Here is a 16230-nt window from a genome sequence, read left to right on the forward strand (position 1 = left end):
CCAAAAGATATTTTTGTCAGAAGTGGGATTCGAACCCACGCCCACAATGTGGACTGCGACCTGAACGCAGCGCCTTAGACCGCTCGGCCATCCTGACATTGTGTGTTCATCAATTTTGCGTTGGGAAAGCCTATAGCGAACGTGTAAATATAAATTTCGATGTAATGCCGTTGCAAATTAGTTTGGACGAAAATGTGTTTTAACAGACTCAAACACGTATAATATAATAACATAACACAGTCCTTTTGTAAACTTGTTACGAATAAATTTTCTTTAGTACATTTTATATGATTTTATTTGTATCAGCCTTTTTAAAAGCAACATTGATCCGCTTATTGAATTTAATGTAAATAGTTAGTCATTTATACTGGCTGTTGGACTATTACAATTTAGGTGCAATGTTCATAATCCTAGGACGAAATGGACCTAACTTATTGTTAGGCTGTTAATATTCGATGTTGATTTATGCTCATGGCGCTGGAATGGGATAGTGGAAAGCAGTGGAAAGAGAAAAGGAGAGGAAAAATCGGCCAGTTTTGGTCGATTCTGGCGGCACTGCACGACTGCACACGTTATATTGACAGGTGGCCGTGGATGGTTAAATATTCAACGAAATTGTTATTCAAGGGCTAAAAAAATTGTTGGGAGTATACTGGAGAATCCTCTGTGCCTGTAATATACAATAAAGATGATTTATTCATGCAAACTGAAAAATATTGGATATTGATTACAGCAGCAAATGATTTGTGCCGCTTTTTCCATAAGACGCAATGTTAATCCCGGCACGAATTATTTGCGCTTCGTATACGTACTTACAGCGCCATCAAACGGCAAAACGCTCAAACTGCTAGCCAATTGTTACCGACAGAGCAAGTCAGGCCGGGAACAGCGCCACCTAGCGGTACATTTGGAACTAAACCGAAACGTTAGTTCCCAGTCTACTGTTAGGTGGCGCTGTTACCGGCCTGACTTGCTCTGTCGGTAACATTTGGCTAGCAGTTTGAGCGTTTTGCCGTTTGATGGCGCTGTAAGTACGTATACGAAGCGCAAATAATTCGTGCCGGGATTAACATTGCGTCTTATGGGAAAAGCGGCACGAATCATTTGCTGCTATAATCAATATACAATATTTTTCAGTTTGCATGAATAAATCATCTTTATTGTATATTACAGGCACAGAGGATTCTCCAGTATACTCCCAACAATTTTTTTAGCCCTTGGATAACAATTTCATTGAATATTTAACCATCCACGGCCACCTCTCAATAATAACGTGTAAAGCAAATAATTCGTGCCAGAATTTACATTGCTGTTTATGGGGAAAGCGGCATGAATCATTTGCTGCTGCAATGTATATCGAATACTCTTGATTTTTCATGAATAAATGTAAATATAATGTGTCAGGGAATGAACAATAACCAATTAATTTCTGGCAGAATTTACTGAAAATTCTTACGGTTAGAAATTATTTACAGATACGCAAGCTGCAAGAATGTTGTAATACACGTGTATATGTACACGCATGTATGCATGAAAGGGAGGTTGGTGGGGGAAGAAGGAATTTGCGGGGCCCCAACCGTGCCCATTCTTGATATACATAGATGTTTACTTTGCGATATTCGATATACAATAATATGGATATGCGGATGTTTATGCAATGTGTAATGTTTGTAGACGTATTTTAAGAGAGTGGAGTGAAATAACATTATATTCCCAGTGGTACTAGCTTCCGTAGACTTGAAATGAATAAAAATCTGTACTAAATTGTATCGAGTTTTATATTCTAGCATTTCTTGTAAATGTTGCAGAAGTCATAAATGCGAAAAAGTCCATAGCCTGGTTGTTACAAAGAAAATGTGTATATGTATGTATGCGTACATCGTTAGAATAGAATATTAATTACACAGAAAAGATGGTATTGACAAAAACGAAAGGTATCAGTAGATTTTGTACGGATTTATTATCATATAATGAAATAGTTATAATTGTATATAATTCTAAATTAGATACTGTTACTTTACATAATTCATCTGGTGATTCAAAATAACATGGATCTCTACTTATGTACAGATACAGTGCAATGTATATGCAATAATAATTAATAAACGATTTATATTACAATATTCGGTCAACTAAACGTTGACTCTACTCAACATACAAAGATACAAACTTCCTGTATACATACACACGACCCATAAAATTTGTTTCGCAATTATTTCGCGTCGTGTCCTCAAATGTATCCGTAATATACAAGCGATCAATGTTTCTATGTTTTGTAAAGTAAAACTAATATTGTACAACTTTGGAGGAATGTTGTGATGGCATAGCACCAACTTCACTATGAATCAATTAGTCAAACTGCAATGGCACTTTACAAATTAAATAATGTGTCTATTCATATACATACATATATATACATATATATATACATATGTATACACACACACACACATATATATACACACACATATATGTATTTATATATATATTTATATAATTTTTTTCTTCATGTAAAACCTACCCAATAACGTAGTAACAATAACAACGGTGGATCGAGCTTTAGTTCATCCACTTGCGGCAGTTAGGCGCGCCACATGCGCATGCTATCTTGTGCTGGTCATCCTCAATGTCGAATTTATAATCATATGCCAGCTGCGAACAAGAATAATCATTTTTAGAGAAATTATCATTTGATGAAATTGAATACAGCATCGTTTTACGTACCTCCTCGCCACGTGAGATTCTTCGCTTTGCAAAGATTATGATTCTAAGATCACGTTCGACCTCAACAATTTCAGCGACACAATTCGGGTTACAAGAGTGGTTGATGTACCTCGCGAGGCCTCCACACAATGTCGCATCTACCACTCTCTCCTCGTCTAGGCGAAACATATAGATACCACGATTCTGCAACAAACACGTTCAACGTTACTCTTGTGTTACTTATAAATAACTCTAGAAATCAGGGGGAAGCATTCGCCAGAAAAAAGCGAGTTTCCGGACGATAGTGGAGCAGGGAATACAAGTAGTAGAAACACGTACCCTTGCTTCATACTGCTTCTCCCTGGTCTCAGCCAGCTCGGTACGAATGATCTCCCCGATGTACTCGATGACCATAGTATGTTTCTCGAGATCGCGTGCAGCGTACAATCCCAAGCCCTGGATCTTCGACCGGGCTAGATAGACATTGTTGCGCCATTCTTGTTTCATCTTCTTGTACTGGGAACTTTTGGAATGAACGAATTGTTTCGAGTATGGGCAGGCCACTTCGCCCGCAACGGTCGCAGTGGGGACGAAAGTGGCCCTAGCCGAAGATCCTGTGCGCTGTGTGTGCGGCCTCTTCCAAGGAAGTTGATTACGTAGACGAGCCTCGGTCCTTGCGCTGCCGGTTGGATTAATTGCTAATGGTAATTCTAATAGAGGGTTTCGACCGTATTTAAATCTGTAATCGGTTAACGTTTCGATGCCTGGAAGACTTTCGAGAACACGAACGACCGCTGGCTCGGTCAGCCCGAACAAATCCTCGCCGGAGACGTAACGCGGGAATAGCTGGACACTGTGCGTCGTTCTTCGTAGCTCGGCAAGCGGCTCGAGAATCCGGTTCCAAACAGCGCGAGGCGTGGCATCACGTAACTCGACGTCTTCTTGGAGCGGTTCCTGGACCAACACCCGAAACTCTGGCCGACCAGAGACATCGTGGATGGAACAAACATATCGACATCTCTTGTTCGGCCTTCTCATACTCCAATAAAATCGGACGATCTTATAGCCGACCGGGTATATATAGTTCGGTGTATGAAAGTTGGCCAGCTGATGCGGAAGTAGCTGACCGACGCTCAAGAATATTAGGCTCCCCACTCTCAGAAGATGATTGTGTTCCGAATGATGCATCACAGCTGCGACTTGTCTGTTTTCGTCACGATTCACATACACCCTTCTGTACACGGACAGTGTCGTCAGTTCATTATCTTTCTCGTTCTTTTGCACGTGTTGAGAACAATAGGTACTCTGAAGAGAGACATGATTTATAGAACGACCAAGTACAAAATTTTTAGGATCAAATTATCGTTGATCAATTTTCTTATGTCGGCTTACCTTATTCTTATAAAAAACACAGCCATCTTTGACAGCGCAGCCAAGGTGGTAGACATTGGTACAGCGCATTTTAAAGCATTTCACTGTTGCCCCGGGTTTCTCGCAAAGAATACAATTTAATACAAGACTATGTTGCAAAGCGGTATCGAGATTCATCAAGGCACCATTTACAGTTTCATACACATCTTCCGACCACAGGGCACAGTTCAGGTGTACCCATTTGTCGACGTCAAAATTAAGTAGTCTGGCGGGACCGTCGGCTGTACCATCACCTTGACTGTGGCAAAACATGCAGCGTCGACTGTCCTCCGTTTTCGCAGGCACCACAGTCACCCCCATACGGAAAAGCATCTGCAAGGAAACGAATAATGTTGCACATTCATTTTTCGCGACGCCTTAAAAGCGGAACTGGAAAATTAAACATTTCTTCCTGGCTAGAATATTTTCCATTCCCTATGATTTTCTCAATTTGATGGATATAAAATCGGTATAATACCTCGTACAATACCTAAATGTTTTGCAAACAACATTTTGGGTGAAAACTAAGGGTGAAAAGTGAGAAGAGTATCTTTGTACCTCCGTGATCTCTTTGTCGGTGGGCTTTTTATATTTCGTAGACGGTTGCATCGTGCCAACCGACCAAGACTTGTATCTTAAGCCTCTCCATACTTTCGCAGGCGGTTGCGTCGTATCCGTCGATTCGTTCGAATGTTCCTCAGCAGCCGGATGTTTCTTTGGCCGTTTCTCCTCCATCGAATCGTCTTTCATCTCGGGAACATCTTGATCTTCCTTCTCAGTCTTCACCTTCACCTCGGGTTCCTTCTCTGGCTGATCAACATCCATAGTTTCGACAGGATCGGCTGTCTGTTTCACTAAAAACTTCTTTCCTTTTTTGAAATCGTCATCCAACACCTTATTCTCCACTTTGTGACACAGGTGATCTACTATAGTTGCAGCCTGAAAATCAAAATAATCATTTTTGAAAATATTCTCGTGTTTCTAATTCGTTTTTTTAAATTAAAAGAGTTGTCGGTTATATCGGAGGGTTAAGGTCAATTTTTGTAACAAATCTCCACCTATCTAGCGACATATAATTTTGAAGCACCCTGTACAATAATAATTTTTCAGTGACGGCGCTCAGGCATTATTCGACTTACGCGGAAAGCGTTAGAACGAATGAAGCGCCCGAGTCGGAAACGAGATAGTTACCTTATATTGTGTATTGGATGGTGTTCTGTGCATAAGGGCGAACTGCATGTAACAGGCTGCCGAGCAGAAACATAACTCGTCACCAGGCTCCGCTTCTTCCTTACTTAAGAATGGTAAGTCTGATACTTTCTTCCTTATTAAACTATTCAATATCACAACCTCGCAATGACGACAGAATTTCGCAGCGCCATTCAAAATACTTTGTATATCAATCGGAGCTGTAAAGTCGACTAATAAAGAAAAAGGTCTACATCTATAAAAGAAAATCAGTGCTCGCAAGATAGATTACATACCTCCCTCTTTACCATCTTTTCCCTTGGTTCTATAAAGACCTAATTTCTGACTAGGGGGAGTAGTGGTACGTTCTACAATCTGGTAACCAGTGGGAGGAGCTATGTTTAAAATATTAGCCAAGTCTTTAAGTACTCCCATTATGTCGTCTGCGGCCTGACTGTTCAAGGTCAATGTAACTGTTACGTTGCCATCCCTAAGAGGTATTGGTGGTGATTTTCCGAGCCTACTTTAAATCGAATAGATCAAACATATAATATTACAATTAGAAAAAACATTCGATCAATTTTATACGATTTTCTTCATTCTATCGATAGAAAACTGATATACAGGGTGACAAGAAATAACGGAGTTAATCATTTCTTATTATAATTCTTGTCAAATTGACGAATTTTGAAAAACCAAATAATAAAAACCATAACATGGACCTTATGCGTTATGCGTTTCATGACCACCGTTTGCGCCGATACAGAGGCTCAAAGGGTGGCCACTTCGAAATTTCTTAAATATATGAATACTAAAGGTCTATGTTATGGTTGTTATCATTTGGTCTTTCAAAATTCGTCGATTTGATAGAATTATAATAAGAAATGTTTAACTCCGTTATTTCTTGTCACCCTGTAATACCTCGTACAATACTTTCAGTGGTTTACGAAAATATTAAATACGTTTAGTAATTTATTGAATACAAATTTAACCCTTATGCAGCCAACCAAAATGTATTGATTATTTAATCGAACATTTAGTATTTCACGTGTTTGCACAAATTCTCATTTTAAGACTATAAATGAATATACTAACGAGCAAACAATGGATAGAGAGGAGGTCAGAGAAATCTTATATTTTTAGGGGAACATTATTACCTGGTTGTCTGCAGAAAGGTTAACGATGCAATAAATATCTTGAATAATGACATGTATAAGAATTATTTAGTGGCGCTTCCGAGTCACCACTCGAGTGCAAACGGTCAAACTTTACATACCTTGGTATTCCGAGATTCTCTTTGTCCTGCTTAGCCATATCTCTCGCGTAAGCTGGTTTCAGTCTGATCGGTATCGGCGAAATCAACGGTATTACTGGTGACACTCGTTTCAACCAATCTGATTCCTCGTCCGACTCCTCTTCGATCAGTCTCAAACCAGGAAACCGGTGTATAAATTCCGGAATGACGCATTCGGGTGAAGACGAACTAACAATGGTATCAGGAGAGTCGACATCACGATTTGCTGACAAAGAATTTTCCTTCTTCTCATCGGCTGAAAATTGAATGCGATTATAGTACTAATTGTTCTTGGAATTGCGAAATGGTCCTATGGAAATCACCGACACGTTTCCACCGACCAACAGTATTGTCCGATAGCAACATCGTTTCTAAAGATTCTAACTATTCTGCACTGACACTTTTACTTTCGTATAAAAATATAATAAAGAAGTTAGATGCAGTCGGTTGACGTTGTTGCCAAACGATGTTAATATCGAATAATGCTGTGGTCGACTAAAGTCGTTATCAAACCTGTGTCGGTGATTTTTATGATTTCCGACCGATCGTAAACGCTTTCCTTACAATCGTCCAACTTGAGGGGTGGAAACTCTTGATCATAAAATCCTCGCTGAGTAGAAGCAGGTTGTTGAGGTGGTAACGGTTCTAATTCGCCAAACGGCTGGGTGTTGTAATGATCGGATATACCGGGCAATGTAGCAGATCCGTATGAACCGGCCAAGTCCCCTGTCCTGGTACTGTAGTCCTTTTGACTTCCGATTTTCGTCAAGTCTCCCGAGCCAAAGATAGGACATACGCCGTAATTCTTGCCTAGAAGGGGTTCTAATACTGCCATTGGCTGAAGTTGTCGCAATTGTGACATGACATTCTCGACGAATGTGTCATAATCCTCGTCTAAGCGAGACACTTTCCTAGCACGTTTCTTCTGCGGTGCTGTCGCCGCGTCTTTTCCCTGGCTTTGTTTCCGTTTCTGTTGATACTGTCGCCGTTTCAACTTTTTGAGATCTGAAATATAAAGTGGACTATTCTTTATACCTCTGTCTGCTAGAGATCGCGGTTTCGAACGTGTACTAAACTACACGTGTACACGTGGCACGTGAACTGTGTAAACCGTGAGGAATTAAAAGAGGGTAGACTTCTCAAACATTGAGAAACTTGGTTGATATTCACGTACCAGTTTTGTCGTCAATCGATCCGTCGATAAGCTCCTCTTTGGCAGTAAGAAACTCTTTGGTATCGGTTAATTGGGTAGGTGTACCACTAGATAGAACTTCATCGAGAACTTCCTTTTTGACTTCCACTAAAGGCACTGCGTGTTGTGCATTTGCACCCTGTGACGCCTGGGCTTGGTGACCCACAGTATGAGACACCGTATGAGGCACTGATGGCGGTATTGTATTTACGTGTGGGGATGGTTGTTGCGGCGAAACAATGGGTTTCGGGGTGGTTGGTATTTGGGGTTGAGGTTGTGTTTGCGGCTGGGTAGTGGTTGTGACTGTGGTCAACGACTGTGTCACTTGGATAGCACTCGGTGCTTGTTGCGTCGTCGTCGATTGTATATTTTTACAAGCTACTGTTGTGATCGCGGGTTTCGGTTGTGGCACGACGCGCGAGACGGTGGCCATCGAAGCTGGTACTACGCATTGTTGCGGAACGGTGTTGTTGATAACAGAGTCGCTGGGTTTCGATTGCGGTTGAGTGCCGACACATTCTTGTTTCACAGGAGTGGCCGTGTCAGGTGGTTTCGCCGTGAGTTGTGGCGTTTGTTTAGCGACAACGGTGGTCGTTGGCTGTTGATTCCCTTGAGTCGAGATAGGGATCGTCTTGACAGGTTGCTGTTGAGTTAGTTGTTGCTTCGGGAAACTATCTGGCACGCGTTGCTGGGACAACACCGGCGCAGACGTCGACAACGGCGGAGGTGGTTTCGGTGGTTCTTCTTTGGTCGGAGGACTCTGTACCTTCAACGGTGTCACGGTCTGCGATAGAAACGACGTCTCTCTGGTGAGTACCTGTTTATTAGTGGTGACCTTAGGCGCCGGCACTTCGTTCAACAGCGGTGGTAACACGGAGAACGGTGTAGGCGGTACAGGTCTGGCTAGTTGTGCCTCCAACGACGGTACCAGTGGCAAGCTAGGTCCTTGAGACGATCCAGAAGACAAGGTAGTAGTCGCGCACGCGGTGTTCTGCAGCAACTGTTTCAACAACACGTTCTGCGACTCCTCCATTCGATGCGAACCAGCGGTACCTTTGCTGATCTCCAACTCTGATCTGGTAGTCGGTGGTTTTTCGAGCACCGGTTGTGGTTTACAGTTCGATTCTTCCTGGTCCTTCTTCGAGGGTGTGCTTTGAGCTAATCTCTCGAGATCGGTGCTCTTGCTGTCCACCGATAGGTGTCCGGCTGGTTTGTATTGGTTCTGTCCGGAGGTTAGTTGAGAGTGTAAAAGGGTCGGAGTCTGGGACAACGTGGATTGTAAGATGCTGGTGGTGACGTTGATGTTGTTGCTGCTGCTGGTTGTAACTATCGGTGGCACGATGGTTCTGACGCACTGCATGGATGTTGTGACTGTGGTCGCGGTAGCGTTAACAACGACACGCGACGGGGCTGAACAAACCCCGGAACTTACTTGCAGTATCGCTTGCAGACTCTGCGTGCGTTGCACCGAGGTTGCCATAACCGAGCTGAGCAGATTGCTGGCTTGCGTGGGAGCGGTGTTGGTTCGGTGTCCGGCTATAGTCGGCTTCGCAGAGTTGGTACCGGCCAGCATAGCGTTCAGCATTGCGTTCGAGGTAATCGAGATCCCGGAATTGGTCGGCGGTCTAGGCGTGATCACAGACGACGTTTGTAGAGAAAGGTTGTTGCCGCTAGGCTGCGACTGTATCCCGCTGGAAGTAACTCGTAAAAATGGTTCCGAAGGCATGACTTTACACAAAGTAGAAACAACGCTTACTGTAGAATTTGTACTTTCTTTTGTATGTGGAGTATAACTAGATGTGGTAGTCTCTAAGTCGGCTTTGCTCGGCGGCGTCGAATGAGAGGTGGTCATGCACGTCTGCAGACGAACGTTCGCGTTACTATGCAGATTATTTACAGAATTTGGTGGGGCGGTCGTGCTCGTCGTCGACAGTATATTTCCTATTTTTGGGCCCGAGATCGATGACGACACCATCGTTACGATCGCTGTTTGATTCACGGTTGTACAGTTCTGCGAATGGTTCGTTTGTAGAGAGGAGAGCAACGTTCGCAGCTGGTGCGAGACGTTCGCGACGTTCGAGGTCAGTTCGGTAGGCTTCGAGAGAGGGGAGAGATGCGGCACCGTCGTCGTGCACTTCTGCAATTGCGCTATGGTGCTAACTACCAGAGGAGCGCTTTGTTGAGGAACCGGAGAACTCTTCTTCGGCGCTGGCTCCACCGGTGGTGAAGAACTCGCTTTCCGTGACTTTGGTCCTTTGCTCTCGCTCGTCAGCAGGTGTTCGTTATCCGAAGGTTCTTGTTCTAAATCCATCAAGGAATCCTGAAGAATGTTCAAAGGCAACGTGTCCAACGGTGTCGGCAGTTCGTACAGCATCGACTTCCTCGATATATCATCCTGAAGGATCTCGCTGTTCGCCATTTCCGGCTTCGACGATATTATATTGTGCAACATGTCCAGTATATCATCGGACGACTCGTCCATCATGCTCTTCTCCTCGTTCAAGCAATGCTGCACATACGGCTTGCTCGTTTCAATGTCCGCACACAAATCATCGTGTTTCTTCTCTTTCTGCGGCACGCTCAGTGTACCGGTCTCCGCCATGCTCGTCTCGATTTCCTTTGGTTTATTGCTAATCCTTTGCGCTTCGGTGGTTGTCACAGTCTCGTCTTTGTTCTCATTCTCGACAGACTCCGCGTCATTTTCTAAAATATTTACCAACGATAAATCATCCGTCACCGGCGATATCCTCTTTAACGAAACGGCGTCTGACTTGCTGTCCGCGTGAGCGGGCTCCCGGCTTATGGCGTTCTCAGCAGGATTATGAATCGCCTCCAGCATGCTCTCCAACTCGTCCGTCGTGTTCAACGGATCCTTCTTCTCGTCCAACGACCCTAACTCTGGCCCTACCGTTGAACTCGCACCAATACTTACGCTCAACGAATCCACATTGTTCTCGTCCAGACTCTTCCTCGAGTGATCAGTCTCGTCTTTCTCGTTTTTCATTTTTCCACTTTTGTCGAACGTTTCCAGCTGATTCTCCTTCGTCGCTGACATCGAGTTGTTCACGATCTCCTTCTTAGGGAGCTCGGGTATAGACATCTTCGGCGTGGACAGCGTGACAGAAGTCGGCTGCACGCTCAGCACCAGCTTCGTAGGATTGCTCAGCGTCCCCAGCGTGGTGGTGATGGTGTTTTGCAAGAAACTCGTGTACTCGTTGTGCACGCTAGGCGCCGATATCGCGACAGGCTTCGAAATTTCCGGACTCGGCGAGCTGACTTTCAGCAAGTCTGTCTTGACGGCGTTCTGGCCGGTGACATTCTCTAAAATCGTCTGACTAAGTTTCGCCGCGATTTTCGCGTCCGCTACTATGCTCGCCATGGTCGACGGCAGTTGTTTCTTGTTATTGAACGAAGTAGATACCGTGTCTTTCGTGATGCTTAATGTTGTAAACACCGGGGTCGATTTCACCGCAGAGTCTGTGGCTACCAACACGTTCCCAGACGCAGTACATGTGTTTACGTTGCTGGTACTAATATTTGCACTTCCCAGTGTAGATAACGAGACTGTCGGCTTGCTGGCTGACGAGACGCCGATGTTCGCGTGGTACACGCTAGACGGGGGAATTTGATTATACAACACCTTCTCCGAAAACACAAACGACGTGGGGCTTCTATTCTGCTTTGATTCTTTCTGGGATTTTGATTGATCCTCCGCGACCGTCTCGGCAACGGTATTCTCCTTCAACGGTTCCGGAACATTGGTGCTATCCGCCTTCTCCGCTTCCTCCGCGCACGACTCTTTCGACAAATTATCTTCCGGCGACTTTGTACTAGGGTCAATAATTACTACTTCGGACTCGCTGACGAAAGAGACCATCAGGTCCTGTTCAGGAGATTGGTCCATGTACGACCCAGGCGACGGGTCTACCTGAAGCTCCTCTTGATCAGGCGACTCGGGAGTGTCTGTGACCGCTACCAACCTCTTTCCCGATTGCAACGTTCTCACTATGTCCAGCCTAAGTCCCTTTTTGTTCCTCGCGTGCGACGGCACAAGATCCTCGTCGCTCAGTATCGGCTCATCCGTCTGAGACTCGGAATTCTCGATCTCCAATATTTGAACTAAGTCGTGTCCCTGGCTACCTTCGTTGACCAACGCTTGACAGAGGGAATCGTTGCTGTCCGCGGATAGATCTACAACCATGCCAGGCTCGAACAACACGTACTCCTCCGGCATGTCGCCTTCCAGAGGTCCCGAGATCACGTCTACCAGCTCCGAGTCTCCAAATTGATCTATTACAGTGATATCATCGCTGTCCCGTTGCGCGGTGGAGCTCAGCGTTACCTCGGTGTTCACTATAGTCTTATCATCATCGTAATCCGTCGTGTCAGGGATCGGCTCCAATTTGCTACTCGGACTACCCAGCGTCAACGGTCCGTTATCGGACAACGATGCTGTTTGCTTGTTCTCCAAAGTGGTCGGCGGTGTTTGCGGCGGGGTGTGCGAGTCGTCGTCGAAATCATTGTAATCGGCGCAAACTAACGAGTTGATCTTCGACTGTGGAATACCTGTCTTTCGGTGGACAACCACGGAGGTGTTCGGTTTCTCGTCGATGTTCAACAGATGGGATTCCGAAGTCTTTCCTTTGCTGGTTTCTGCTTTCGTCGACCACATCGGAGAACCGCCTCGCAGGCCGAGTTTGAAGTAGCCGAATCGTCCGAAGCTGCTCAACAATGGAATCGGATTCATCGGATTGTGCGGATTGCCACCGCCTCTGCTCGCGTGCTCCGTTGATTGTGTTTGCTCCTGTTGCACAGATTGCTGTTGATGCTGGTGCGATTGTTGCTGTATCTGTTGTTGATCCGTCGACATCGAGATGTTGCTCGAACTCTGAGCCGTGTAAGTACCGTGTGGCGTGTGCGGAGTATGCGGTGTCCTCGGAGTTCCAGGGTTCTCTACGCTCTGCGGTCGATCCGGCATCGCTGGACTATTCCCGGTAGACTGTCTTCTCTGCATCTGCATAGGAGACCCACCGACCATCGGACTCCTGGGCATCGGAGAGCTGGGTGGTTGGGACGTCGGAGGATGATGCGCGTTACTCAATTGGTGTTGCAACATCGGCGACGTCGACGGATGGTTGCGAGACATCGGACTCGGCGGTTGATACTGAGAGATCATCGGCGAGCTAGGCGGATGAGTGTGGATCCTGGCGTTCATGGGACTAGGAGGCTGCGAAGTTTGACTCAATTGTTGTTGAAGCATCGGCGATCCCATCGTCTGTTGAACCATTGGACTTCTGGGCATAGGCGAGCTCGGTGGTTGACCGTAATTCTGTTGAATTTGTTGATGAAGTTGAGGACTGGGAGAATTTGCTGGTTGCGAAACCATCGGTGAACTTGGCGGTTTCTGCATGCTATGTTGCTGCTGCTGCTGTTGTTGTTGTTGTTGCTGCTGCTGTTGCATCTGCAAGAACTGCTGTCTCTGTTGCTGTACTATTTGCTGTTGCTGCTGCTGCTGTTGTAACAATTGTTGTCTCTGTTGCGCCATTTGTAGCGTGCGCTGAGTTATAGCGTTCTGGCCATCTTGGAGGATTCCGACGTTGTCGTGTTGCTGTTGAATAATCTGGTGACGCTGAAGCATGTGCTGTTGGTTGATCAAAGTTTGTTGCGTCGGTTGCGGGCTCCCGAGCGGTGAACGTTGTCCGTACACGATTCCTCCTTGCAGTTGCATTCTGGGTCTTTGCCCGGGTTCTCCGACGGCAGGCGGACGGACGAAACGTTGAGTGAGACTGTGAACCCTGACTCCTTGATCCGAGATAATTTGCTGCGTGTTCCGTGCGTCTGGAGTAAACGCGCCCGGGCTGGTTGCAAGTCTTCCAGTGATGATGGCGCGATGTTGAGGCGACGTCATTCTGGTGGCTGTGGGGCCGCACATACCTGGAGACGGCATAGCACCAGGACTGAAAGGACTCTCTTCGCTCTGAGAGTGCGGAGTTCCGATTCTGGGCGACTGCTGCATGTTGTGAGGAGACATTGTTCCAGGATTACCGGATTGCGGATTGCCAGGACTGTGTTGGAGCAACGGTGGGTTTGGACTATGCTGGATGATCGGAGTAGCTGGTGAATGTTGTATCATGCTTGTGGCCACATTTCCAGGGCCTGGACTCTGCGAAACCACTGCTGCGGGACTGTGCATCGGCGACTGCTGCGATGGTGACATCAACGGTGAACATGGCTCGCTGCTCTGCTGTTGCGGTTGTCTCTGCTGTTGTTTACTTTGATACTCCTGTATCAGCATCCCGTGCTGTCGGGTTTGTTTGCGACTAGCGTCCAGATGTTTCTGCAGTATCGCCTGCTCGCTGGAAATCCGTTGAAGCTCGGCCGCGTCGTTCTCCGTCAGTTCGTTACCGGACTTCCGGAGCTGACGCTGTTTACTATTGAGGGACTGTAAAATTACGGAAGAGTGTAACTGTAATGAATCCGCATCGTGCGAGACTAGAAAACAGAAAACACCGCAACAGAAAAATATTCTATCCTTACTTTTCGTATTTTACGCAGCTTTTGTACCTCAGTTTCGTAATACTTCAGTTGCTGGGTCAACACTTGATGCTGATGGTTCAGCCACTGTTCATACTGCGCTTGCGCTTGCCGATCCTGTTCGTTCACGATTGTCTCCGGCGGCGTCGGTGGCGCTGGTATTTGGGAAATGTTGAAGGTAGCAACCCTCGCTGTAAGCGCCGAAAGATGTCGGTTAGAATTCTAGATGCATTTGTCCCATTTGATTTGTGCCACACTGATGCAAAGGTACGTATGGAACAAATTTAAGGAGGTAGACTCGTTTCCACGATTTTTCAGTCATGAAAAGCGCTAGATAAAAGATCAATCTAGACCGCGATCGCCCTCCAAAGCCCTACTTTTACGTTTACGAGGCGTAATGTACATTATTCGGAAGAATAAAGCTGCGCATGTAACTATTTTCATAAAGCTGCGACAAATTACGCCTCGTGAACGCAGAAGTAGGCGCTTTTGACTACTGGACACCCCAAGAGTCTACTCTCTTAACACTAACCGTAACAGATACAAGATGTGTCGGATATATACATTGTTTTATAAAAATTACAAGACTAAACTTATTTAGATTTTTCACAATTTTTATAATAATACGTGAATAAATAAAGAAATTTATTGAATAATTTCTGCTGAAAGCATCTTCATAATTGAAAAATAAAAAATGTGAAACCGGTCATTCGACCGGGCGTGGTACGATTAGTGTTGAACGAGGCGAATACATGCTCGTGACACTCACGTTCAGGCGGTGTTTGTGTAGCAATTGGTTGCCTCGGCACTTGGGTTGTTAGTTTCGAAGCATCTGGCACCGATACCGATTGTTGCCAACTGGTACCTGGAGCGGATGGTGGTCTTGGCGTACAAGGTGGCCTAATTACAGGAACTCCTCCAGGTACTGATGTAATTCCTTGTGGAGGAGAAGCAAGAGGTGCAGAACCCAAAACGTCTGCTTTAAATCTTTCAAACTCACTGTCACTAAGGAGAGGCCCTCCAGAACTTGTGTTATCGCTCGGATGTTGTTGTTGTTGCTGCTGCTGTTGTTGTTGTTGCTGTTGTTGTTGCTGCTGCTGCTTCTCTTGTTCACGTTTTTCTTGCTCCAATAGTTCCTCCAGCAACAATGGTTGTTCCTGTGAAAACGACTACTGACAGCTTATCTAACTTTCAACCATTACACAGAATATCATAAATTTCAATAGACCATCGAATCAATCATTTTCGTGAACGATCCCAATTTATTCTAGATCAAAACAAAGCACACTGACCATTCCGGCTAATGAAAAAAATACAAACATGCAAGTGTGTTACCCCTACAATCGCTCTTATCAAAATTCTATAACTTCGTATGTGAACATTGAATAGAACTTGAAAATTGTATTTAAGCGAATATCTTCTTCCTTTTTCTTTTTTGTTTATAGCAGTGCATGCACACATATAAATGCAACATATTTTATGAATCGTTTCGTAGAGCGCAACTATTCATGAAAATTCATTGTAATGACAGTCTCTGAGTAATACTCGTACACTTTTCGAATACCGTTCCTATTAACATCGTAATTAGCGAATTGACAATGTAGTCCAGTCGCCAGGTCGAAAAAAGGGCGTCTACCTGAAAAGTATGCCGAACTTAATGAAATTTTGGCACGTCATTTGGGGGTACTCTGGGGAATCGAATCTGAGTTTTTTCGACCTCGAGGACCCTGTGCTAACTTGGAGAGGGGGAAAAAAACCACGATTTTTGTTACCTGTTTTTGGTATTTCGTCTATAACTCAAAAACTATGGGTACTACGAACTTTTTCTTTTCATTTTTGAGAAGAGCATTAAATTTCCTTCAAATTTCACTGATTCAACGTATTTTTTGACCCAATAGGTATCGAGAGA

At 45.0% G+C, this 16230-nt stretch overlaps 1 protein-coding gene and 1 non-coding gene across 14 annotated transcripts in view; both read right to left on the minus strand.

Moving 5' to 3' along the window:
• Nucleotides 1-14: 14 nt before the first annotated feature.
• Trnal-cag (transfer RNA leucine (anticodon CAG)) lies at nt 15-97 on the minus strand. The gene has a single exon. It is a non-coding gene; the product is annotated as a tRNA-Leu (tRNA).
• A 1138-nt stretch (nt 98-1235) lies between these two features.
• LOC143219219 (uncharacterized) overlaps nt 1236-16230 on the minus strand; it is a 35374-nt gene continuing 20379 nt past the window's right edge. For 3 of the 13 annotated variants that reach the window (XM_076445163.1, XM_076445167.1, XM_076445158.1), the window contains 12 exons: nt 15091-15490; nt 14325-14512; nt 7770-14229; nt 7160-7600; nt 6578-6851; nt 5598-5824; nt 5305-5522; nt 4672-5052; nt 4096-4446; nt 3043-4008; nt 2725-2907; nt 1237-2652 (listed from right to left, as the gene is read on the minus strand). In XM_076445163.1, the coding sequence (XP_076301278.1) occupies nt 2560-2652; nt 2725-2907; nt 3043-4008; nt 4096-4446; nt 4672-5052; nt 5305-5522; nt 5598-5824; nt 6578-6851; nt 7160-7600; nt 7770-14229; nt 14325-14512; nt 15091-15490 (10182 nt within the window). In that variant the 3' untranslated portion in view covers nt 1237-2559. Of the gene's footprint in view, nt 2653-2724; nt 2908-3042; nt 4009-4095; nt 4447-4671; nt 5053-5304; nt 5523-5597; nt 5825-6577; nt 6852-7159; nt 7601-7769; nt 14230-14324; nt 14513-15090; nt 15491-16230 lie in introns of all 13 variants that reach the window. The other 10 variants (XM_076445171.1, XM_076445170.1, XM_076445166.1 and 7 more) reach the window with 9 other exon arrangements.

The sequence above is a fragment of the Lasioglossum baleicum genome, unplaced genomic scaffold (genome assembly GCF_051020765.1).
Source record: "Lasioglossum baleicum unplaced genomic scaffold, iyLasBale1 scaffold0021, whole genome shotgun sequence".
In the NCBI taxonomy this organism is placed as follows: domain Eukaryota; kingdom Metazoa; phylum Arthropoda; class Insecta; order Hymenoptera; family Halictidae; genus Lasioglossum; species Lasioglossum baleicum.